Source organism: Ochotona curzoniae, unplaced genomic scaffold, assembly GCF_017591425.1.
Source record: "Ochotona curzoniae isolate NIBS_2020 unplaced genomic scaffold, NIBS_Ocur_1.0 contig_54, whole genome shotgun sequence".
NCBI lineage: Eukaryota > Metazoa > Chordata > Mammalia > Lagomorpha > Ochotonidae > Ochotona > Ochotona curzoniae.
Window position 1 is genome coordinate 3,322,594 of NW_024466464.1, and position 23,932 is coordinate 3,346,525.

A 23,932-nucleotide genomic window follows, 5' to 3' on the forward strand; every position below is an offset into this window, starting at 1 on the left:
CTCCAATGAGGGGACTACAGAGAGCAAGGGCTCGGGGACAGGTTTGGAAACTAGACAGCGACAGAGTCACGCCCACAAGTGCCACACCCCTGTCATGAATGCAGAGCCAGCCCTGCTGGGGCCGGCGCACAGCGGCATGCCCGTGTCCTGGCAGGGTGAGGACTCGGTGGTCTTTCCCAGGAGAGCGGTGGACAGAGGCTCCTACCTGCAATGGCTTCCACAGCCAGAGCCCCAGGGGTGGGCAGTGCCTGGGGGTCTTGCCCCTCAGAGCGGATCCTGAGGGAAGGGCTTGGACCCTCCAGGGCAGTCTTCCCTGGATGGGACAGGATGGGACCCACCCACCTGTAGGTGCCCAGGTCAGGCCTCTGTCGTCCCCTCAGCCCCATGTGCCTGCTTCATTGCCATCTACTTGGGTCTTCCTGCTATCTTGGCGCTGCCGCCCTGGGGCCTACGGGGGTTGCTGGGGGGCAGTGGGCTGTGGTGCTGGCCCATGCTGTCTGTGGACCCTGCAGAGATGGGGAGATATATCAGTCAGCCCGTGGGCCTGGCAGATGCACAAGCCGGGCCTCGTGGGGATCGGGAGTTCCACAGCCCAGGGTCCCTTTGCCTCCTGCCCTGCCACACCAGGGCCACTGCCTTGGCCCTGTGGGACTGTCCCACAGAGCCTCTGCTGTACAGGGGCTGCCGTGTGTCCTGAATTGGCCCATGGGGCCTGCGTGAAAATCCCCGAGGCTGGGGGCAGCACAGGGAGAGGAGGAGTCGGCCACTGACCTCGGATGTCCCTGGGCAGTAGGGGCACCCTGCTGGAGCCTGGGCTGCTCCGCCACACGGCGCTGGGGAAGGTGAAGCTGACCTCAGGCACGTGCGATGTGTGGTCATCTGCCAGAGAGAGCAGCACAGGGGCGGGGTTAGCTGCAGGGACCGTGCAACGCGTCGGGCAAGGCTCTGCTCCTCGGGTCAAGCCCAGTGAGGCTGCGCAAGCCTTATGACACAACCAGGACAAGGAGAGTGAGAAAAGCTTCTGAAAACATAAAAGGACAAGAAGCATTTTAAGTGGGTTGGTTGGTTTGTTGAATGTTTCAGGTTTTTAAAAACTGGGCCTGGACCTGGCACAGTGCTTGGCGATTATATCCTTGTCTTGCACATGCCAGGGCCCCACAGGGATGCCAGTTCATGTCCCTGTTGCTCTGCTTCCCATCTGGCTCCTTGCCCATATCCTGGGAAAGCAGTAGGGGCTGGGTGAGGGCCTGAGAAACCCGGAGGAAGCTCCTGGCTCCTGGCTTCGGATTGGCTCAGATCCAACCGTTGCAGCCACTTGGAAGTGAACCAGCAGGCAGCACATCTTTGTCTCTCCTTTACTCTGTAAAATCTACCTTTCCAATTAAAAAGGCCTCACTCGCACGGCTGGTTTTTGTCTGTTTTTTTCCTGATCCACCCACCCTCGGAGGGGTGGGCACAGAGACCCCGAACAAGGCAGCCACCACCCGCCCCATTTCTACCTGCATGGAGGCTGTGGCTGAGCTTCATCCTGGAGACCACAGTGACAGGGGGGAGAAAGCTCCTTCCGGGCGACCGGGTGGGCACGGCAGAGGGCTGGCCCTGCCCCTGCTGCTCCACGGCCGCCTACAGGGGGAACCAGAGCAGGGCAGGGTGGCAGAGACACGACCTGCCACGTCCTGCGCCAGGGTGCCAGCCCGCTGCGGGACATGACAGCAGGATCACGGCTGAATGTGTCCTCAGCCCCACGCGTGAGCCATGAGTGAGTGAACAGACACCACTCTTCTGGCCACATGTCCCCTCCGCCCCATGGCACAGTGCAGCTTACACGTCGCCCAGCAGCTGCTTCGGGAGAGTTTCACATTACTGGGGGGCTGAGTGAGACGCTGTCCCCCCCAGCCTGAGCGCGCACGGGGCAAACAGAACCGTCCCCCACCTGCTGCCTGCCAGCCAGGCCAGCCTCCTGTACACGTGGCTCTGGGACCCTGGCTCACCAACCTCCTGGGCCCACAGCTTGGGGCTCAACAGCCCCCACCACCAAGGGAAACAATAAAGAAAAATCTTAAAAAAAAAAAAAAAAAAAGCCAAAACCAGATTCCATGGGGTCAGCACTTTGGTGCAGCGTTCTAATCGACTTGCAGTGCCAGCATCCCACGTGGGCGCCAGTTTTAGTCCCAACTGCTCCACTTCCAACTTGGCTTCCTGCGTATGTGCTGGGAAGGTAGTGGAGGACGGCCCAAAGCCTCGGGTCCCTGCCCCAGATGGGAGACCTGGAGGAAGCTGCTGGCTTCTGGCTTCAGACGGGCTCATATCAGATTACAGCCATTTGGGGAGTGAACCAGAACAGCAACAGGAGCAAGAGGGACCCTGTCTCTGTTTCCCGGGGGCCCAGCCGGCTTCCACTCACCGGCTGCGTGCTCCAGGGGAGGGAGGCTGACTGCTCCCTGCTGTCCTTCACCCCCCTGGAGGGCTCCCTGCAGGGGCTGGCTCGGGGTCGCCTCCCAGGGGCAGGGCTGAGACCCGGGCTGGTGCTGGGCTTCTGGTCCCTGGGCTCTGGGGCTGCCTCCTCCAGGAGGTGGTGGGAGGAATGGCCACTGCCGCCCTCCTGGGCCTGCGCCTTGGAGCGCCGGCTGGCCGCGAGAAGGGCGATGCCCTTGGTGCCCTCAGCCATCTCCTGGAGGGCAGAGGCGCTCAGCTCCGGGCTGGCCGCCGGCTGCAGCATGCAGACCAAGTTCTTCCTGTTCAGCAGGGCCGGCCTCTGCAGGGGAAGTCAGAGGCTCCATCAGTACCGCGCCAGGGGTGGAGCCATGACAAGGACAGGGACAAGGAAGGGCGTGTGATGCCCAGTGACCTCACGGCACTTCCAGGAGAGGGGTGGGCCTGAAACCACCTAGAGGTGAGGAAAGGACGCCGAGGCCTGGGAAGTGAGAGTGAGTGCAGGAACAGGAGGGCACAGCCTTTGGCATTCCAAGAGCTGGGGGAACCCGGCAAGGATCCCGCACCAGTGCCAAACTGTGGGATTTTAGCCTCTGGAAGCCAGAAGGGCAGCACTTGCTGACCGCGTCCACAGCACCATGGTGAGGGCTGCCACCACCCAGTGGCTTCCTTCCCACTAACCTATTCCTGACCCAGCAGTGGGCAGTGCCAGGATGACCCGACTTGGAAGGGAAAAGGCTGCAGGCCCAGGCCCTGGTCAGGCACCTTTACCTCGAGTGCTGGAGGTGTGAGCAGGGAGGACAGGGGCAGGAGGGAATCCTGCCTGCCCAGCCTCTTGGACGGTGCGGCTTTCGGCGAGCCAGGGCCTGCGCTGTGGCTGTGGGAGAGACACGGAGGTGTCAGAGGGCCAGCTGCCGGGCCCAAGAGTCCCATGTCACAGCCAGGGGAGCCACAGCAGGGGTCTCTGGTGGACTGTGCTCTCACGTCAGGTCAGGTGGTGACCTCAGCATGCTCGTGTGTGGTTTGAGGCTGAGCCGGGCCTGTTCAGCCATCGACACAGCCCTGCCAGCCAGCCGTGGGTTTCAGCAGGTGCAGCCCCGCCCAACCACACCCCATCTGAAAGGCCTCTGGCCTTGGAGAGCAGAAGGGACAGGGGGGCTGGAACACAAAGATGTGCCTGGCTCTGTCGGTTCCTGCAGAACCCCGGGCCTGCTCTGAGCCACAAGGCCTCTGTCACACTCCGGAGGTGGCTGCCACCGGCTGCAGGGTGGGTGTCCAACAAGCTCGGGTCAGGACGGGACGAGGTCTCCGACAGGGAACAATGACATGACTGACCATGCACGTGTCATGAAAACACCACAGCAGGGGTGGGGGGCTGGAGCCGCTGGGCTGGCCAGGCTGCGGAGCCCCCCGACCCAGCCACAGCTTGGAGGGCCCTCTGCCCGCTGACACCCCTAGGGGGCACTGTCGCAGCAAGGGTTCTGGCAGAGACAGAAGCGTGCCATTTGGTGGCAGCTAGGAGGAAGCCGGGCTAGCGCTGGACCCACCAGCGGCCTGGGGCTGGAGCACCTGGTTCCTGAAGTGAGGCTGACACAGCCTGTTTATTCAACTCACACAGCCGCAGGCTCGCAGACAGGCACAATGGCAGCTCGGGGAGGGGAGGCCCTGGTCAGAGAGCACCTATACAGCTCACCACAATTGCACAAGGTCAGGCGTGCACACCTTGCACACACACGACACGGACATGCAGTGCTTGCTCACACGTGCATGCAGCGTACACACACACACACGCCTGCGTTCCGGGTAGCTCTGAGCACTTTCGTTTCCCCCAGCCCCAGGACTAGACCTGGGCACCATGCAGCAGCCACACCGAGACTGTACCCAGCTGCAAAGTCATCTGGGGCAAAGCCAGAGAAACCTCACTTCAGAGGGGCCCTGAACCACGTGAGCAGGTGCTGCTGACCTTGCTGGGAATCGAAGCCACACTCGAGCTGGCGTCATGTGCAGCCTGAGGTGCCAGTGTCCCACACTGGAGTGTTCAGCCCGTCCTGGCTATCCCCATGATGATCATGCTTACAGGATCTCGGGGTCTCCCACACGGGCTCAGGGCTCAGCACTTGGGCCAGTTCCCACTGCTTTCCCAGCGGGCAGCTGGATTAGACCACTTCCAACCCACCTCCCTGCTGATGTGCCTGGGAGGAGCAGGTGACAGCACAAGTGTCTGGGCCCCTGCCACCGTGGGGGAGATCCGGATGGCACCCCGGGTGTCCAGGGCCCTGTCACTGTGGGGGAGATCCAGACGGCACCCGGGTGTCTGGGCCCCTGCACCATGGGGGAGATCGGATGGCACCCCGGGCTGTGGCGTTGGCTCTGGCAAAGCCCCCGATGTTGTGAGCGGTGGATGGGAGCGATCTCTCTCTCCCTCCACTTTCTCCAACACTGTGTCTTTCAAATAAATTAATTCATCTTAACAAATTCTGAACCAAAGACACGCAGAGAGCACAAGGGCTGCCCTAGCCTCTGCCTCCAGACCACCCAAGCGGGAGTCTCCTGGGCTGTGTCCATGGCATGTAAAGCAGCATGCAGGGAGGGCAGCCCACTGCCCGAGCGGGTAGAAGCGCTGCCAGCTGGGCTGGACACGACGGGCACCTCAGCCCTCCCCATCCCAGGGGGGCCCTGGTGGGGAGGCTTGGCAATGCTCTCCTTACCTGTTCCTCTCCAACAGCACTGGGGGCAGCTCAGACTGGGCAGCCCACGGGAGGTCCTCCAGGTCAGGGGGCTGCTCCGGGGCAGCTTCTCCCAGTGGGGGAGATACCACAGAGCCATCCTGGAAATGGACACAGGGACTGAGTGAGGCCGCCAGGCAGGTCTCCTCCCTGCCAGCCCGGAACACGGAGCCACCACTCCAGGCCACAGCTTGGAAGGAAATGCAACAGGGCAGCTGGCAAGTTGGCCTCCATCCCACGCAGAGAGGGACACAGCCTCGACCTTGGAAAGATGGTGGGCGGTCAGAACTGTCAGAACCCCTGCCGCAGACCACGGATCGGTATTGAGCACTGCTGAGAAATGGCCTCCCACGTCACACAGGGATGTGGGGCGACCTTGCACAGCACTGTGGGGGAAGGCAGACTACATGGGCCCTGGGCTGTGTGACTCCAGCTCTGTGACATTCTGGTACAGGCAGAGGGAAGTGAGGGGGTCCACAGGGCAGGGGAGGGGCACTGAGGGGCTGAAAGGCGGTGAACCCCCTGGAGACACGGTCGTGACGGGTGGGCATGGGCACCTGCTTCTGCATAGGCTGGGTATGAGCCGCAGCGAGCTGGGTCAGCGTGCGGCCCAGCCAGGAGGGTGAGGGGCAGCCCAGGATTCGGCTGAGACGGTGGCTGGTAAGGCCCCACCTGCGGAATACAGCCCCTCCCGGCCAAGAGTGAGTGTGGGTTCACCAAGTCGGAAGGAGCCCACAGCACTCCGTGGTGCCACAAGGCACACGCCTTTGCCCTCAAAGTCACCTCTGCAGCCTCCTGATAAAATGACAGCTCATGTTCTCCGGATGCGACGTCCCTGGCCCGCCATCCGTACCAGGCCAGTGAAGCCTGCCGGGAGCACTCCCAGTGAAGCTGCTTTGAACTGAATTCTCTTCTGTGGGGATTTTGGTTCTGAACTTGAACTCGAGTGTTACGGTCAGCACTGGAGCCAGGGCCACTGGTGCGGCCACTGGGTAACCTGCACCTCCACTGTGCTGCTGTCCACCTAACCTGCTCTAAAACTGAAAGTCTGTGTGCGCGTGAGAGTGAGAGACCGAGAGAGAGCGCGCGAGCGAGCGCCATGTCTACATCTGGGAAGAGTGGCAAGACACTCCAAATAATGCAAGCAGAAACATAACATGCACTCCAGGCAGATGAGCCGGAAGTCCCGGGGGGGGCTGGCCCTGAAAATTGTGACAGCACCCTAATACTGTAGCCCTAAGTGTGCAGGGGCTTCAGGGTTCCCATTGCCCCCACAGCCCTCCAAAGCCCTCACAGCCCCCACAGCCCCCACAGCCCCCTCATCCCCCACAGCCCCCACAGCCCTCACAGCCCTCACAGCCCCCACAGCCCCCACACCCCTCACACCCCTCACAGCCCCCACAGCCCCCACACCCCTCACAGCCCCCACACCCCTCACAGCCCCCACACCCCTCACAGCCCCCACACCCCTCACAGCCCCCACACCCCTCACAGCCCCCACAGCCCCCACAGCCCCCACAGCCCTCACAGCCCTCACAGCCCCCACAGCCCCCACAGCCCCCACAGCCCTCACAGCCCCCACAGCCCCCACAGCCCCCACACCCCTCACAGCCCCCACACCCCTCACAGCCCCCACACCCCTCACAGCCCCCACAGCCCCCACAGCCCCCACATCCCCCACAGCCCTCACAGCCCTCACAGCCCTCACAGCCCTCACACCCCTCACACCCCCCACACCCCTCACACCCCTCACAGCCCCCACAGCCCCCACAGCCCCCTCATCCCCCACAGCCCCCACAGCCCTCACAGCCCTCACAGCCCCCACAGCCCCCACACCCCTCACAGCCCCCACACCCCTCACAGCCCCCACACCCCTCACAGCCCCCAGCCAGGCCGCGCACGGTGGCCCAGGAAGCTGGCGGGGTGGACTCACCTGGAGGGAGCTGGCCATCACCGAGTGCAGCAGCAGCAGGCGGTCCAGGGCACCCTCGCCCAGCTCCTGTGAGTACAGGCAGTACCGCCTGTCCAGGTGCTCAGGCACTGGGATGCTGTGCTCTGCAGGGCCAGGAAACAAAGCTTAGCACAACCATGGACGACAACGCCCACCAACCCAGAATCAGGCCAAACACCTGTCGCTGGCCTGACAGAGCCACTGCTGCAGGGATCTGAGGCAGCCCCCCAGCCAGCTGGAAAGGGGCTTCTCTGTGCTGCTCCACGTGGCTGTGCAGTGGCAGCACGATGCTTGTCACAGTTCTGAAAGTGTCAAGTGCAAGTCATAGCGAGGCATGTGCTCCAAAGAACAGAGAACATAGAGCCAAGAGGCCCGGGAGGCCACCCTTTCAAGCCCTGTGGCCCAGAAAGGGTGGCCTCCCGGGCCTCTGGGGGCCAGCTGTGGCACCAGCGTGAGGGACCAATGCTCATGCAAGGGGACATGAGCAAGACGTTAGCAAGTTGAATAAGGTCTGCCCGGTGGCATTTCATCAACATGGATGCTCCGTGCTCCACACACTTCAGGGCATCCCAAAATATGCCAGGGAGAGGCAGCAGAAGGCGGCAAAGGGGCAGGAGTTCAATGTTGGTGGACAATGGAATTAAAAAATAATCTTATTTGGGGGTAAAAAAAATTGAAATCCATACATAGATTTTTTTTAAGATTTATTTTTTTAAAGATTTATTTATTTTTATTATAAAGTCATATATACAGAGAGGAGGAGAGCCACAGAGAAAGATCTTCCATCTGCTGGTTCACTGCCCAACTGGCTGCAACACCTGGAGCTGAGCTGATCCAAAGCCAGGAGCCAGGAGCTTCTTCCGGGTCTCCCACGTGGGTGCAGGGTCCCAAGGCTTTGGGCCGTCCTCCACTGCTGTCCCAGGCCACAGGCAGGGAGCTGGATGGGAAGCGGAGCAGTGGGACATGAACCGGCGCCCATGTGGGATGCCATTGGTTGCAAGGTGAGGATGTAGCCACGAGGCTACTGTGCTGAGCTTTTCAGAAAGACTTATTTCCCATGAACTTTCAGCAGATACCGCAGAAAGTCAGAGAGCAATGTTACCACTCCTGGGGGAAGTCCGTGTACTGGCACTGCACCTTCTATGCAAATCTGAAACTGTGAAAATAAAACAATCAGAGACAGTACGGGGCAGGAGCTGTAAGAATGGACAGAGGGGCGTGGGTGCTTGGCTGAGAGTTACGGCGCCCCTGTTCTGTGCCGGAAGAATCTGGGTTCAAGTCCTGACGCTGGCTCCTGAGCCCCGCTTCCTGCTGAGGCAGACCCTGGGGGTACAGTGACGGGTCAGGGGGCTGGGCTCCTACTGCCCACGTGGGAGACCCTGGCCATTGCAGGCATGTGGCCAGGAGGTCTCTCCAGTGCTTCTTCTCTGTCTCTTCACCTCAAATTAAAATATGGAAATACATACATTTAGGGCCCGGCGGCATGGCCTAGCAGCTGAGGTCCTAGCCTTGAACGCCCCGGGATCCCATATGGGCACCGGTTCTAGTCCCGGCAGCTCCACTTCCCATCCAGCTCCCTGCTTGCGGCCTAGGAGAGCAGTTGAGGACGGCCCAAAGCCTTGGGACCCTGCACCCGCGTGGGAGACCCAGGAGAGGTTCCTGGATCCTGGCTTCGGACTGGCATAGCATCGGTTGTTGCGCTCTCTTGGGGAGTGAATCATCAGACAGAAGATCTTCCTCTCTGTCTCTCCTCCTCTCTGTATATCTGACTTGCCAATAAATAAATAAATCTTAAAAAAAAAAAAAAGAAAAAGAAAATAGATACATTTAACGGAGGGATGGACCAGCATTGTGGCATAGCGGGTAGAACCTCTGCCTGTGACACCATATGGGCGCTGGCTTGAGTCTTGGGGGCGTCACCTGAATGGCAAGCAGAAGGTGGCCTGAGCACCCGGGCCCTGCCACACTCGCAGGAGACCCAGGGCGGCTGCTGCCTCTTGTCTGGCTTGGCTCAGCCCTGCTTGCAGTGGCCATTTGGGGAGTAAACCAATGGATGGGAGATTTTTCTCTCTGTCTCCAATCCTTCCTCTGGAACTCTTTCAAATAAATAAACCTACTAAGAAATGCAGGCGGCGGGGCGGCGCTGTGTATTGCCATGGCTTGACAAGCTAATCCTCTCCCTGTAAGCACCAGCACCCCACATGGGCATCGGTTCGTGTCCCAGCTGGCCCACTTCCCGTCCAGCTCCCTGCTTGTGCCCTGGGAAAGCAGTGGAGATGGCCCAAAGCCTTGGGACCCTGCACCCATGTGGGAGACCTGAAGAAGCTCCTGGCTCCTGGCTTTGGATCAGCTCAGCTCTGGCTGTTGCAGCCATTTGGGCAGTAACCAGAGGATGGAAGATCTTTCTCCCTGTCCGCTCTGGAAATCTGCTTTCCCAACAACAAATTAATAAATAAATAAACAAATAAGCCTTTAAAAAAAAAAAAGACTAGACCCTTGGCATATCAAGTTAATCCTTGCCCGTGAGGCTAGTGTCCCGTGCAGGCGCCCATCCAGGTCCCGCTGCTCCACTTCCAGTACTCCCTGCGCATGAGCCTGACAAAGCAGCGGAGGACAGCTCAAGGCCTCGGGCCCCGCGCAATGTGGGAGACTCGAAGAAGCTCCTGGCTTCACATTGGCTCAGCTCCCTCCGGCCATTGTGGCCACTTGCGGGACTGAACCTGCACATGGGAGATCTTTCTCTCTGTAGCTCCCTCTCTTTCTCTAACTCTTTCAAGCAAATAAATAAATATTTTTAAAAATAAACATACAATGGAAAGGGAAGGCAGAGCTGAGGCAGCCTGCCCAGGGAGGGCCAGCCCGCACTGCAGGGCACAAAGTAATCTCCATGGTTGCTAGGGAAAGGGGGCTTCCTGCACTCAGATGACAGCTCCAAGGGAGTGTGTGGCACGCCCACGTCCCTGGAGGACATGCAGGGCAAGGGGGACGGGCCCTGGAGTCCGTACCAGCCCAGCCACCCTGGACTGTCGGCCCTCGCCAGGCCTCACCCTGCAGGAGTCGCCGCTGCCCCTCCACGAGCTGCTGGCAGAGGCGCCGGTGCTGGTGGTAGCGCTGGATGATGAGGTCCTTCTGGCACAGCAGGTTCTTGCGGCACATGTTGCTGGCCTGCAGCTCCGTGTTCTCCACCTCCAGCTCGTGTGCCCGGCACAGCAGCCGCAACACCTCGCGCTGGTCCTCGCTGGTGACGCGCTGCGGCAGCAGCTGTTCCATCTGCGAGACCTTCTGCTTGGCCTGGGCCAGCCGCTGCTCCAGCCCTGCCTGCCGGAGACACAAGGGCGGGGGGTGCTGGTAGGCTCTGCGTGCTGGCCCCTAGCCCTCAGGGAAGCAATGTGGGCGTCGCTGCCTCTCTCTCTGGGGCCGGGGGTGCTTCCTGACTTGGGACCTGCCTTCTGGGTCAGCCAATCCCTAGAGACAACCCGCAGGCATGTGTTTCACCTACGGCTCACACAGCAGTCACTCCTGCACTGGCCAACGTCCACATGCCCTGATCACCCGCGAGCCCCTAGGCCCAGAGCGCTGAGATTCTACACACGACACACCCCCAGTCTGCCCCACCCCCAGGCTAGGACGCCACGTGCTCCCCTTGCTCCTCTGTCCTGGCTGGCCCTGGCACTCAGCCATGTGGCCTGTGTGATGAGCTCTGGCCCTCCCCGGCCATCCTTGCAGCGGCGATCCACAGAACCACATACCCTCACCGCTGCCTGGACACACAGTGCTGTCACAGACACATCACCAAGACTCACCCCACACATGCCCGTGCGTGAGCCACAGGGAGCCAAGAGCTCTGGCCTTCTCCAGGGAAGGTGGCACCCTGGCACATCACAGATCTGCCCATGCCAGAGGGCCTGGCTCCCTCAGGCACACAGCACGAGGAGCGTGGAGGACTACACCGCTACTCTTAGGGCGGCCTCAGCCAAGAGGCCTGGAGATCTGCCTGCTGCTCACTGCCCCGGGCAGGGCCCCGCGGAAGCCTCTGGTGACAGATCCACGCACCCACGCATGTGCGCAGAGACATCAGCCACAGCTGCCCTGTTACACAGCCTGCCAGTGAGCAGCTGGGGCGGCCATAAGACAGCGTAACTCCAGCCGCCCCCAGCCACAGCGCAGCTGCCACAGTCAGGAACCCGGCCTTGGGCCACCAGGCAGACGCACTCTGCCACCTTCTCCTTGCCTGCGGCTCAGAGGGCACCTAGCCTCCTCACAAGGTCCAGCCTCCTCCAGGACACTGTCGTCTGGACGCCCAGCTGTCCCCAAGGGTCACTTTGCTGTGACCACATTCAATCCCCAGCCTGAGTGTGCCCTGCGCTGGATATGGGGCACACTGACCTGAGCCTGGTAACACAGACTCATCCTTTGCATTCTCTAGAGGAGCAAACTTCAAAGACTCCGCACACAGATGGAAACAGATCATATTTTATGTTGGTGCCAAAGCCCCTGAAGGCCCCAGGCTTTTCCCATCAGGCACTCCTTCTGGCTCGTGCTCGGCACCTGAGGGTCACACTTTCTTGCTGGAAGCCATGCCTGCTTCTGGCCAAATGCTTCCCTTCTTCCTGGTCAAGGTCAGGGGAGACCTGACTTGTAACTTGGAAGGGAAACCACTTGCCCCCTCATGGCAGGGGCACACACATCGAGCCTGGGCGTCTCTTGCTTGGCTGGCTTCTAAGCAGTCTGCCCCTGCTTCCACACCCTCACACTCGCAGACGCGCCTACCCGCATGCGACAGCAGGTGAGATGAGTGCCCAGAGGCCCTGGCATCATCCTACGATGAAGTAAAGACATCCGACAGGAAGCTGACCCATGAACGATGCCCTCCTCTGGCGAGGAAGGGGAGTGGCCGACAGGAGCGGACAGCACCAAGTGCTGACTGCACACAGCAAGTGTGCCCCCGGGCACAAGGCTCTCACGGACACTGGCGGCTCTGCCACCCAAACCCCGTCCACAGAGGGCAAGGCAAGCGGGGGCTTTCTGTGGAACTTACACAGCCACTGGCCCTTGCGGGCCCTGGTGCCACCGGAACTTCAGGGAGGAGACCGAGCCTGGGGTTGGGCCCAGGTCTGTCTTTGGGGGATTCTGGCCCATTCACCTCATCTCCCCAAACTCCGTGCCCCAGCAGGCCATGTCTACCTTACTCCCCAGGACGGGCTGACACTGCCAAAAGCCCACGCAGTTGCCAACCAGGAAGTGGCTCCTGGCCCTCCCGCCGTGACTACCTTGAGGGCTGCCGTCTTCCGCTGCTCTGCCAGCAGCAGGTTGACCTCCTCCCTGGCCAGGGCCACTTCATGTGGCTCCATGGACTCATCCCCGTCCGTGGGCGCCTCATCCTTCTCGGGCTCCTGGCGTCCTCTGTGTGCACGGAGGTGGGTCTTGTCCCGCTCCCAGCTGCAGCCATGGCACATGGGGGGTGCATATGAGCAGAAGCCTGGCCACAGCTGCCACTCACCAGTACGCAAGCCCAGCAGGGCTGGCGGTGTGACTGCGCACACCAGGGTACACTCCCCAGCCTGCTCGGCCTCCAGTCTCAGTTCTGCCCATGGCCCGGGTTGACCCTGGCCTCCTATGTCAGGCCCCTCTGTGGTCTCGTAAGCTGCGGGCCTTGAATCACCGCATCCATGTACTCACTGCAGGGCCCTATAAGCATAAACTGCAACAGTCCACACTGTGCGCCAGGCCACAGAAAACCTAAGCAGCAAGGCGAAGCTCCGTGCAGACAGCAGGAGTGGTGGCTGTGGGAGCCAGGCCATCTGCATGGAGGCAGACATGTCCGTTTTTATCTAGAATTTCTCTGACAAGAGTCTCGCACTGTTGGCATATTTTTTGTTTGTTTTTAAGAAAGGAGCTGGGGCCGGTGCCATGGCCTCGTACGTTAAGCCACTGTCTGCAGTTCCAACATCCCAGACAAGTGCCGGTTCTAGACCCGGCTGCTCCACTTCCCATTAGCTCCTTGCTAATGCACCTGGGAAAGTAGCAGAGGCCCAAGTGCCTGGGCCCTGCTCCCATGTGGGAGACCAGAGGAGCCTGCCTTAGTCCTGGTCATTGCAGCCACTTGGGGAATGAACCAGCGGATCTCTCTCTGTCTCTCCTCTCCTCTCTGTAACTCTGCCTTTCCAATAAGTAAAGCACAATTTATAAAGAAAATGAAAGGAAGCAGGGAGAGGCAGGTAATGGCAGAGGAGAAGGGCTTTGGGGAGTACCAGGCAGCAGGTGGCTGTGAGCCCAGCTGGCCCTGAGTCACAGCAGCACCCCTGCAGCTGGCAAATGGCACGGCCAGCGCCTACAGGCATCCCTGCGCAGAGGGCACAGGTGGGCATGCAGAGTGCAGAGGGCTCGGAGCCGGGGCCCAGGAGCTGCACACGTCCTCAGAGCCTCACCACCCTCTTCCACGAGGGTGCTGCTCTGCACTCCTGCCATGGCTGCCTCACAGCTGCAGCCTGGAGAGGCCACAGGGATGCGGTCACGTCTCCCACCTGGCCCAGCTCAGCCACTGCGACCGAAGGGCAGGGGAGGAACGGGCAAGCCCTGGCTAGAGCCCTGGGGGCAGAGGAGGGCTGGAGGAGGGCTGGACCACAGCAGACAGGAGCACCCTGGGGACCTCCGCTGCCCTGCCGGGCACTCACTCAGCAATGGTCAGCAGGTGGCGGGACATGTCCATGTGCAGCTCAGTGCTGGCATTCTCCAGCTCCAACAGGCTGCTCCGCATCTCCTTCTGCTCCCGGAAGGCCCCAACGAGCTGAGCCCGGATCCTGTTCATCTGCAGCCGGCCGTCCTCCTCCGGGTCAGGGGGGACGAGCAGCACTGCGGGTGGCAGGAACGCCGCTGTGCTGGGAGCAGTGCCCCTCAGCCAGGCCTGAGTCCTAGGCTCACCCAGCAAAATGGGACCATGGGGTCAGTGGCTGGAGTAGCTCATTGCACACGTGATGGTGGGTGGTAGCTGGCTGGATGAGGAAGTGGATGAGAGGGTATGTGGATGGTGGGTTCAGGGAAGAACGGACAGACAGCGGGGAGCATGGGATGAATGGGAGAAGGGCGGGAGGATGGAGAGGAGGCCAGAGTGAATGTGTGCGTTAGAGAGGACTTGAATTGTCTCTTCGCCTGGTTTGGGCTCAAGTTAACAGGACTTGATCTTAGAAACCCAAAGAAGGGTGAGTGGGCTAGCCACGCGGGGCAGAAGGCACGTCCTTGCTGGAGTACACCTGCTGCCTGCTCTGCCAGCACAGACAGGGACGCCAGGGAGGGCGGCGTGCAGAGAGCGCCGGCCCACCTGGCCTACCTTGCACGTCCTGGGCAGCAGGCCCGCTCTTTCTCTCGATCCTGGACTTGAGGTGCTCGATCTCCCTGCGCAGGCGCGAGATGACGTCCGTGTACTGCGCGATGCGATAGGACACGTTCATCAGGTTGCGTTTGACCTGGCGGAGCGGCGGACGGGTGAGGCACGCGGCAGGGCCGGCACACGCATCAGCAGAACATACACCGCTTCTGCAGTGAAAGCCAAGGCTATCGCATGCAGCCTGCAAAAGCGGGGCGCCCAGGACAGACACGGTGGGCTCACAGCTGGGAGGGCCCAGGGCCTCTCAGGAGGCTGGCCACACACCACCAGCAACACCCTCAGCACCCCAGAAACGTGCACCTTGAGCTGGCTGAAGTGGTAACTTGGCGCGCTCGCCGCTCTCCCACTGCTGTCTCGCCTGTGCTTCTGTGTCTTTCTTGGGACAGCTGTGCGCATGCTGTGCGCACATGGCCTCCGTGTGTCCTCGGCCACTTCTGCGTGACCGCACGCTGAATGCCTGCCCTTCGCTGGGAAGCCCGGAGCGTGCTTTTCTGTCCTAACAGCTGGCACCCAGCTCGGAGTACCAGAAGCGCTGCTCTCACATGCTGGCATGTCATTTGGTCTAGGACCAAGCAGGGGCCGTGTCGCCAAGTCCTCACGTAGCTTGAGCTGGCCTGCTCCTCAGACACAAGTGCAGTGGCACTGACAGACCAGCATGACTGGGTGGGTCTGTCCCCAACGCCAACTGCGGAAGCAACCTTGTCATCCTATCTACTTGCCAGTGTAACTAAGGACCCTGGAACGATATTAAACCCACTGCCAGGTGTCCCCACTGGGGAGGAAGGGAGGGAGGACCAAAGACAGGTGGGGGGGGACGGATGTGGCCACAGGGCAAGAAAGGAGGTGAGAGGACTCTCCATGGTGCGTCTGAGGGCACGAGGCACTGCCCCCCGAACCCTGGCACCTGGGGCCACCCCTGCAGCCACAGGAGGCCAATGCCGGTGCCAGGACACAGAAGGGGGCACCTGGAGAGCTGTGTCCCCAGCTGGCAGGGCAGAGCAGGAGGCAGACCCAGGCCTGACCTCGGGGTATGCACTCAGCAGTCACCCCACAAGCCCCCCGTGAGCTGGCGAGGCAGTCAGTGTGCGCAGGAGCCAGCCAATGACTGGGCAGCCAAGGAGGCAGCGGGCACCTCACCCTGGTCTTGATGTTCTTGGCTCTGTAGGCGTAGAGCAGCGTGGTCCGCGACTCCTCGAAGCAGGTGCTGGCCGGGCTAATGTGGGCAATCATCACCGTGCGGCTGTTCCCTCCCAGGGCGTCCTGTTCGGGAAGCCCCGGGCTGCAGGCTGGGAGCTGCGCAGCCTCTGCCCGGCCCGAAGGCACCCGAACCTCAAGATGAGGGCTCACCCCAAGGGACCGCAGGCAGCCTGGGCGAGCCGCTGAGCTCCTTGCCACGTGGCTGTGGGAGCACCCAGGCCCCGGCTGGTCCTGGGGCAGGCAGCGTGCTCACCTTCAGCAGGCGCGTGAGCTTGCTGTCTCGGAAGTTCACAAACTGCGTGCGGCCGCCGCTCTGGCTGAGCGCGTTGATGCAGTTGCCCAGCGCCAGCAGCGAGCGGTTGATGTGCGCGCCTTCCTTCATCCTCATGCCGCGGTTCTGGGCCTGCGGGGCAGTCACTGCTGGGGTCACTCAGAGCGCTCCCTTAGACTCACGCAGGCCCTGCCTGTGCTGGGGATGCCTGTGAGCCCCCCACTGAGGCTGCAGGGCCATTGGCTGGAAAAGTCCTTCTAGAATACAAACCAAGAGTGGGCTGCATGCCCAGAGGCGTGTCTCCCACCCCTGAGACCCTGCAGGTCCTGCTGGCACCCAGGCCTGCTCAGGGACCCGTGTCTCTCACTCTTTCTCTCCCTCCTGCTTACTGCCCACCAGTCATGCGCTGATCTCAACCCCAGACCAAGGCCTAGCAGTGAGGGCAGCCATGGCACCCCAGTGGGCCGTGAGTCCCTGGGGGATGACCACACTCTAACCCTGGGCAGGTCCTACTCCGGGAGCCAGCAGGCAAGGCTGTCTGACACCTAAGCACTGCTGGCGTGGCCGAGCCACAAGTGGCTGCACGTGCTGCGTGCCCGGGCCACGGGGGCATGGGCTTCCTTGGACAGTGATTGTTGGTGTCAAAATGACACCTGTGAGCGCCAAGCAGGCACTGAGGACAGCCCAGCCAGGCCACTGCGTATGCAGTGCAAGGCCAAGGCCCAGAGCCAGGCAGCAGCCTGCCCTGTCGTAGCTGGAGGAATGAAGGCCTCGGGCCTGGACGCTTGTCCAGTGCCCAGGAGAGGCAGAGCCCCACGCTGCCCCCAAGGACAGGCCTTCAGCAGAAGGAAGATACAGTTTGGCTCCATTCACGGTGCAAACCGCACAACACACAGCAGAGAAAGGCATGTCCACAGCTGCTCTGCCACGGACAGCTCTCCAGGCAACTGCCAGTCACTGTGTCCCAGGGGGTGGGGGCACACATGGGCACGGTGCTGCCCGCCACACACTGACCGTGAGTGTCTTGTGTGCTGCAGGGGGTTGGGAAATGCTGCATGTTGGCACTGCCTCCTGACACAGCCAGGCTGGGTCCCTATGGCCAAGGAATGCCCCAGGGAGCCCAGTGCCCACAGCCCTCGTCGGAGTCGACCAGTACAGGGCAGAGGAGCCAGGGGCCCAAGGAAGGGGGTGCCCGCAGCTTGGGCACCAGCTCCCTGGACTCACACAGCCTCGGCACACCTGACGCCCAAAGCTCACGCCTCCCGTGCCCCACATGGTCTCACGGGCACTCCAAACTCCCCAGGCCCCGCCCCTGCTGCACCCTGCGCACCCACAGCCCAGCCTGGGTCCCTCAGTGGGCACTGAGCAGTGTGCACAGGACGTCTAGAAGGGATGGGGCGGGGGGCACCAAGGGGCAGGCACCTGGGCTGCCCGCTCCGAGCCCGCCAGGTCCACCATGAAGAGCCTCCCGACGTGCACTTCCTCGGCCAGGTCCATGGCACGGCTGCGCTGACGCACGGTGACCTGCAGCACGGCGTGGGAGCGTGACGACGTCCTGTTGGTGGCCGTGGACTCCTGCATGCGTTGCCGGTTGCCCTTGGTGAGGAGCTGCATGATCTGAGGACAGAGCGGAAGTACCCCGCTGGACCATGGTGACCGGACGGCCTGACCGGGCCCCTCCAGCCACCTCTGCGAGCAGCAGGCCAGGCCGGAGCCCACTGGCCGTGCAGCTGACGAGGCCCGGGGGCACCCATTCAGTGTGTTAGACTCTGACCACCCAGCAGAGTACAGAGAGCGGCTGACAGTCACTGTTAAGGCCAGCCTCCAGCCCAAGCCCACCAGAGAAGCCAGCAAGGGCCTGAGCCAGCGCCACAGGGCACACGGCCAGGGAGGGCCGAGGGTGCAGGAGTCAGGACGGGCTCCGGGGACCACAAGGAGACACGCAATACAGTCTCAGCCGACGGGGAGGTGGGCCGGCTGCAAAAGCATTTACAACTTGTTCAGTCAAGGACAATGACCAGGATCAGGGATGGTAATGACGTCCAGAGCTGAGCCACCTCGGGGTTGACGGGGATTCTGGCCCGCACCAGGAGGCAGGGGGAACCAGACGCGGTGCAGGTGGCCCGCACCAGGAAGCAGGGGGAACCAGAGGCGGTGCAGGTGTCCCGCTGGCCCGCACCAGGAGGCAGAGGGAACCAGACGCGGTGCAGGTGTCCCGCCGGCCTCGGGAGCTGGAGGCTGCGCATCCGGCCTTGCACGGCTCGCTCCAGCAGGTAGGGAGCTGTGCTGTGTGCGCCTCACCTCCTGGGCGTTGGATGTGGAGACCTCCGTGACACCTGCCACCTGGATGCTGCCCTTGGCGTCTTCCCTCAGGTCCAGACACCCTGAGGATGGGTTCAGCAGGTCCCGAATCACCTCGTTATAGATCTGGAAAGGTGGGGAACAGTCACCCTGGAGTGAAAGAATGTGTCTGGCCCACAGCAGTCTCAGGCCTGAGAGCGAGGCTTCCACCTGGCCTGCCAGCCTGGGGCGCAGTGACACGCGTGCCACCCACAGCTGCACTTGATGGGCACAGGACCACTCAGCCTGGGCTCCTGACCCCTGAGCCAAGAAGGAAGGCTCACCTCGAAATAGGACATAGACACACTGCAGTCCACGTCCTCGCGGCCCTCCTCGATGGCCTGGAAGAGGTCGCTGAGGGTCTGCAGGTAGATGCCGGGCTCTGCGTCCATGCCCAGCATGGTGTGGGTCTTCCCTGCGCCTGCGGGAGGAGCGAGACACCTGCCGGGGCCAGGGCCTCTGGAGGTCTCACGTGACAGCAGAGAGAAACCTGTGTGGGTGGCAGGGGCTGCTCACAGCCCTGGGCCCTTGGACACAACGGGTTTTTCCTTTGGAAAGACACTGTACAGTGTGGTGGCTGTGGAAGAAAGGCTGGGCACATGGACCCAGGGTGCCCAAGTGGCAATACCAGGGGCAACCGGCAGAACCACGGTGGCCGGTCTTCTCTCCCGACTCTGAGGACGTCCGCATTGGCTTACAGGTCACAGTATGGGTGAACAGGTCACACTCCCTGAAGGGGCGCGCTCTGGACCACGTCTCCCCACTCCGCCTTTCTGTCCCACAAAGGAAGACGTCCAAGTCTCTCTCCCTCTGGGAGCCCAAGTGACCAGCGAGCCGAGACGTGGCCAGGCACTGCTCAGGACTGTGCCCTTCCAGTTTCCAGGATGCCCAGGTAGTCTGGCTGTCTGGATACTCATCGGCCTCCGCTGCAAGTCAGACTGCATGCGTGGCTCCCCCATGGCAGCCAAGCAACGGCTCGAGTTCACCTCCTGCATCACTGCCCTGGCAATCGTGTAACCATGGAGACGCCACCTTCGGGGTGCAGAGTCAGCCACCTGTCCTCTAGCACCTACAGTAGGTGCCTCAAACTGCTGGAGTTTCATGGCCCCAACCCCGTTCCCACCGGGGCACCTGCCCAGAAACTGTACCTGAGGGACCGTAGGCAAACACAGTTGCGTTGTACCCAGAAACGACGCCTTCTATCAGATGCTGGGTGGTGGCACGGTACACCTCCTCCTACGGATGCATAGCACACAGGTCTCCAGGACAGCCTGAGCCGAGTCTGGGAGGGCAGCATCGAGCACCTGCAAGCCTTCTCCCCCCCGCCCCCCCGATGTGTTCTGGGGCACAAACAGGACAGGAAGCCCAGCAGAGTTTGGGCAGTGACTGCCCCTGGTGCCAAGCAGGCCTGCAGCTGTGGCTCTGGTCGTGCTAAAACTCCTGCTCCCCTCTCCCCCAGGTGCCCCTGTAGGTCAGGTGGCGCTGTGCCTCCAGGGAGTGATCCTGGCCCCACTCAGGAAGCACCTGGTGGTCACCGTGGACGTCGGGGCCCAGGCTGGCACCTGTCACACTCTGGGCTGCTTGGCTCTGAGGTCCTCCCAAGGCATGACCTGGCCCCACGGGGCAGGGAGGAGGCAGGCGGGCACCTGGGAGGCATGCTGGTCGAACACGGTGTCGAAGATGAAGGCCCGCTCCCGGGACCGGTGGGCACGCAGCGGGTCCTCAACGTCCTCACCGGGGTCCATGAGCACCAGCACCTGGGAGTGCAGCAAGGTGGGCAGTGGGCAGAGGGGGGCAGCTCAGAGCCTGTGGTGCCCCAGGCCCAGGCCAGAGAGGGCCCGCAGGCCTCGGGCTCTGCCTGCCTTTGGAGTCAATGCCTCCACACCTGCAGCCTAGCACCCACACGCACACGCCAAGGACAGCAGCCCAGCACCCACACGCACACGCCAAGGACAGCAGCCCAGCACCCACACGCACACGCCAAGGACAGCAGCCCAGCACCCACACGCACACGCCAAGGACAGCAGCCCAGCACCCACACGCACACGCCAAGGACAGCAGCCCCTCCCAATGCATACAGGGCGCACTCCTCCCCCTGCCCAGCTGCTGGCAGCCCCTCTCACTGCACACGGGGCGCCCTCCTCCCCCTGCACACAGCACACTGTCTTCCCCCTGCCCAGCTGCTGGCAGAGCCACTGAGCACTGCAGGAGGGCCCTGCACTGCCCCCCCACATGGTTCCTCGCACCAGGCTGGCCCCAGAATCTGTGATCTCACATCAGGGACTTTGGGGACACGGGTTCAAAGGAACCTCCCCAGGGAACTGGTGTGTGTGGGGAAGGGTCAGGGCAGCTCAGAGGAGCCAGAGTGGGTGCGGGTGCTGCTGGGTAGGACTAGGACCCTGCTCACCCTCCCCTGGTTCACGGCTTTGGGAACTGAGGTCCCTTGCCAGGGCTTCTCAGGCAGCCAATGCAGGGGCAGACCCGGGTTCCCCTGGGCAACTCCTGGCTTCTGTCCAGCCCTTGCCCCATGACACAGGCCACCTGCTGCCTCTGCCTCCAAGAAACCCAAGTGTAAAGGATGGGGCGACAGGCACTTCCCCCACACGGCCCCTGTGCTCCTGGCTCCCACCGCTCCAACTGGTGGAGGCCTGGTCTCTTCAGCTCCCTGGCCTGCAAAATGGAGGTAGCAAAGGAACCCACCCGCAGGCAGCACTGTTATGTAAACAAGGGTGTGCTCCTGGTCGGGGTGCTCCCAGCATGCACATGGGAGCTGGGTCCTGGCTGCTCCGCTCTGCTTCCACTCCCCGCCCATGCGTCTGGGACACCAGCAGATGAAGCCCAAGTGTTTTGGACCCTGCCATCCCTGAAGGGGACGCAGATGAAATTCCTGGCTCCTGGCTGTCTGGACCTGGCCACTGCAGGCATTTGGGGGTGAACCAGCACACTTGCGACATGTGTCAATCCCTCTCAAATAATCTGAAGCAGCACTATCTGCTGTTGGCTTGAGAGCATCACGGTGGGCACGCTGGGAGCCCCGGCTGAGGCTGGACCGAGAGGCACGCGCATGGGAGCCATGCACAGGCACGCTGGCAGGCAGCGCCTCACTGCCTGCTGAGCCGCGCATGGGTCCCTGGGAGCAGCCAGGACAAGTGTGTCTGGGCCCTTAAAGGTGAGGGAGCCTGCTGTTACTCAGGGAGGCTACACCACGTGCTAGATGTTGGTGAGGCAGAGGGATGAGGCGCGGGGGACCCCGACAGGCTGCCAGCAAGGGACAGGGCGTGGGGTCCTTTTGGGGTGACATTTTGCAGTGTCATTTCTGGAGTGAGGTGCGCAGCAGTGGGCATGTCACTGAATTCTTCACTTTACAAATGAACCAGGTGGATGTGTCACCAGCTTCTGGAAACACAAGCTCTGGTGGGTCTCAGAGCCAGCCTTTCGTGGCGCGCAGCAGGCCCTGCGCCCAGGCGCCCTGACGTCAGTCCCTCTCAGTCCACATGAGCATTGCCCGGGGCGGGCATACATCTTCCCCTGGTGCCTGTCCTCTGCCAACCACACGGGACGCTGGGAGGTGGCCCACTGCATCTCGTCCTGGGGACTGGGAGCTCCCTCTACCCTCACCCTGCATCCTTGGCTGGGCTTTTTCACAAGTGGGGAGAACTGCTACCCCAATCTGACACGTTCTTGCAAATGAACACCAAGGCCCGCGCATGTCCACAGCCTCGGGCGTGGTGCTCATGGCACAGAGCTGCGTCATTGTATGGCCTCCCGCGACACAGACATGACTTGGAAACGGTCGAGTCCTCTCATTCCACTCCTGCCCCCACCTGACCGCCACCTGCTGGACCTTGCCCCAAGCTCACTGCCTCAGACCATCCTTGGCACCCCATGTGGGATGCCATACAATTCCTGTGCTGTCTCCCGATCTTGAGTAGTGTGGCGGGAGTCTAGGCCCCGTGTGGCTCTGCCATGAAGTCAGCCTGGCCAAGGCGTGAGAGCCAGGTACACTCTGTGGTTGCTGTAGTCACATCCTGGGCACCCCTCAGCCTCACCTGGTCCCCCAGTTTGTGAGCGATGATGGTGGCACCGTCCTGCAGCTCCACGTCGCTGAGTGGGCGGATTCGGAGTGCCACCTGCGGGCAGGAGAGGACCCCCAGCTCCCAAGGCTCAGCAGGCTCTGTGACGGTGGGGGCCCTTTGGGGAAGTCCCTGCTGATGGCTCCCCTCACCCCAGGGCTGGGGGGGCAGAGGCACCGAGGGGCGAGGGACACGGCACCCGGCCTGCCGCACCCCAAGGATGGACCCTGAGCCCCAGCTCTCCACATGGGTGGGTGCAAGCCCAGTGCTGTAGTGCAGCAGGTCATGCTGCTGACCAAGACGCCAGCAGCCCTCATGGGCGTGAGGTCAGGTCCCAGCTGCTTCCCTTCCAACCTGACTCCCTGCTAACGGCCTGGCAGAAGCAGTGGGGAAAGGCCAAGTGCTTGGGCCCCTGGCTTCCACCTGACCCAGCCGTGACTGCTGTGGTCATCCGCAAGTGAAGCAGCAGCTGACCGACCGTGCTTACGAGCCCCTAACCTCCAGATCTCCTCCCCTGGTGGACACGGCCCAGGCTATGTCCTGGGGCCTGGGGTGAGGAGGGCAGTGCTGGGTCCCAGACCTCAGGGGCAGGGCTGGCCCTAGTTGAGGGGTGTGGGGGACTCGAGGGGGCTCACCACCAGCTGCTGGTCCTTGTATTCCATGCCTTCAAGGCCCGGCCACGCAGGGCCAGCTGCCTGGCAGGAGGGCACACAGCAGCTGGGAGTCTCCCTGCTGTCCTGGGGGAGGTGGAGGCAAGGAGACCTGTCTGCCCAGCCCTGGCCCGCCCCGCCCCGGTGACGTCAGCTGGGCCCCAGCGGGAGGGGGCGGAGCGAGCACTGGGATCTAGCTGGCCAAGTCAGCTTTGCCACCCCTGTTCTTGGGGCCCTGCTCACGTGTGCAGGTGGGTCCCGGGGAGCAGGGCAGCCCCTGGGCTACCACAGAACCCAGTCTGTTCCCCTAGGAATGTGCCTGGTCCACAGGGAGCCTGCCTGCTCCTCTGCACGGCACATCACAGGGCCATGAAGCCTGGCAGCAGTCACTCCAGGCACAAGCCCAGTCCTCTAGACGCCCACACCGCACGCCACAGCTGGCACCGTGCCACGCTCGAGACGCCCACACCGCACGCCACGGCTGAGATGTGCCACTGCTTCAATGTAGCGCTCGGCTCTCCCACTGCGCCCGGGTGAGTGGAGGCACGGCCAGCTGGCCCGGCCCTGCCCGGCACAGCGTCACAGACCACATGAGGACAGGACCCTTGAGGATCAGTCCAGCAACACAACTCGCACACACCAGGTCCTGGCAGCCCCTCCCGTCCACGTGGACACGCTTCCTGCCATTTGGCAGTTATCGGTCAGCAGGCAGAGGGTGTGGGGGTTGGTCCTTTCCCTGGGGTCCGAGCCAGCTCGGTACTCGGGCAGGGAGGCAGTCCCCACCACCCCAGCCCCTTCCACCCCGTGCAGGGGCTAGTCTCCGGGCACAAGGAAGTGCTGAGGACCTGCCCAGGCCTCCTGGAGACAGCCAGGAGCAGTTCCCTGCGAGAGGACCCTTGGCCATGTG

The 23,932-nt window shown here is 62.3% G+C and overlaps 1 protein-coding gene across 1 annotated transcript; it reads right to left on the reverse strand.

The window, feature by feature from the left end:
• Positions 1-405: 405 nt before the first annotated feature.
• LOC121162758 (kinesin-like protein KIF19) lies at positions 406-23,037 on the reverse strand. Its single transcript, XM_040989965.1, has 20 exons — positions 23,011-23,037; positions 22,352-22,432; positions 19,949-20,059; positions 19,451-19,538; positions 18,587-18,723; positions 18,264-18,389; positions 17,385-17,579; positions 15,945-16,094; positions 15,632-15,754; positions 14,438-14,573; positions 13,785-13,962; positions 12,381-12,549; positions 10,158-10,428; positions 7,093-7,214; positions 5,142-5,260; positions 3,205-3,304; positions 2,405-2,755; positions 1,500-1,623; positions 772-879; positions 406-506 (listed from the first exon to the last, which is right to left on the reverse strand). The coding sequence occupies exons 1-20, from the start codon at positions 23,035-23,037 to the stop codon at positions 406-408; spliced, it is 2,817 nt and encodes a 938-aa protein (XP_040845899.1).
• Positions 23,038-23,932: the final 895 nt, after the last annotated feature.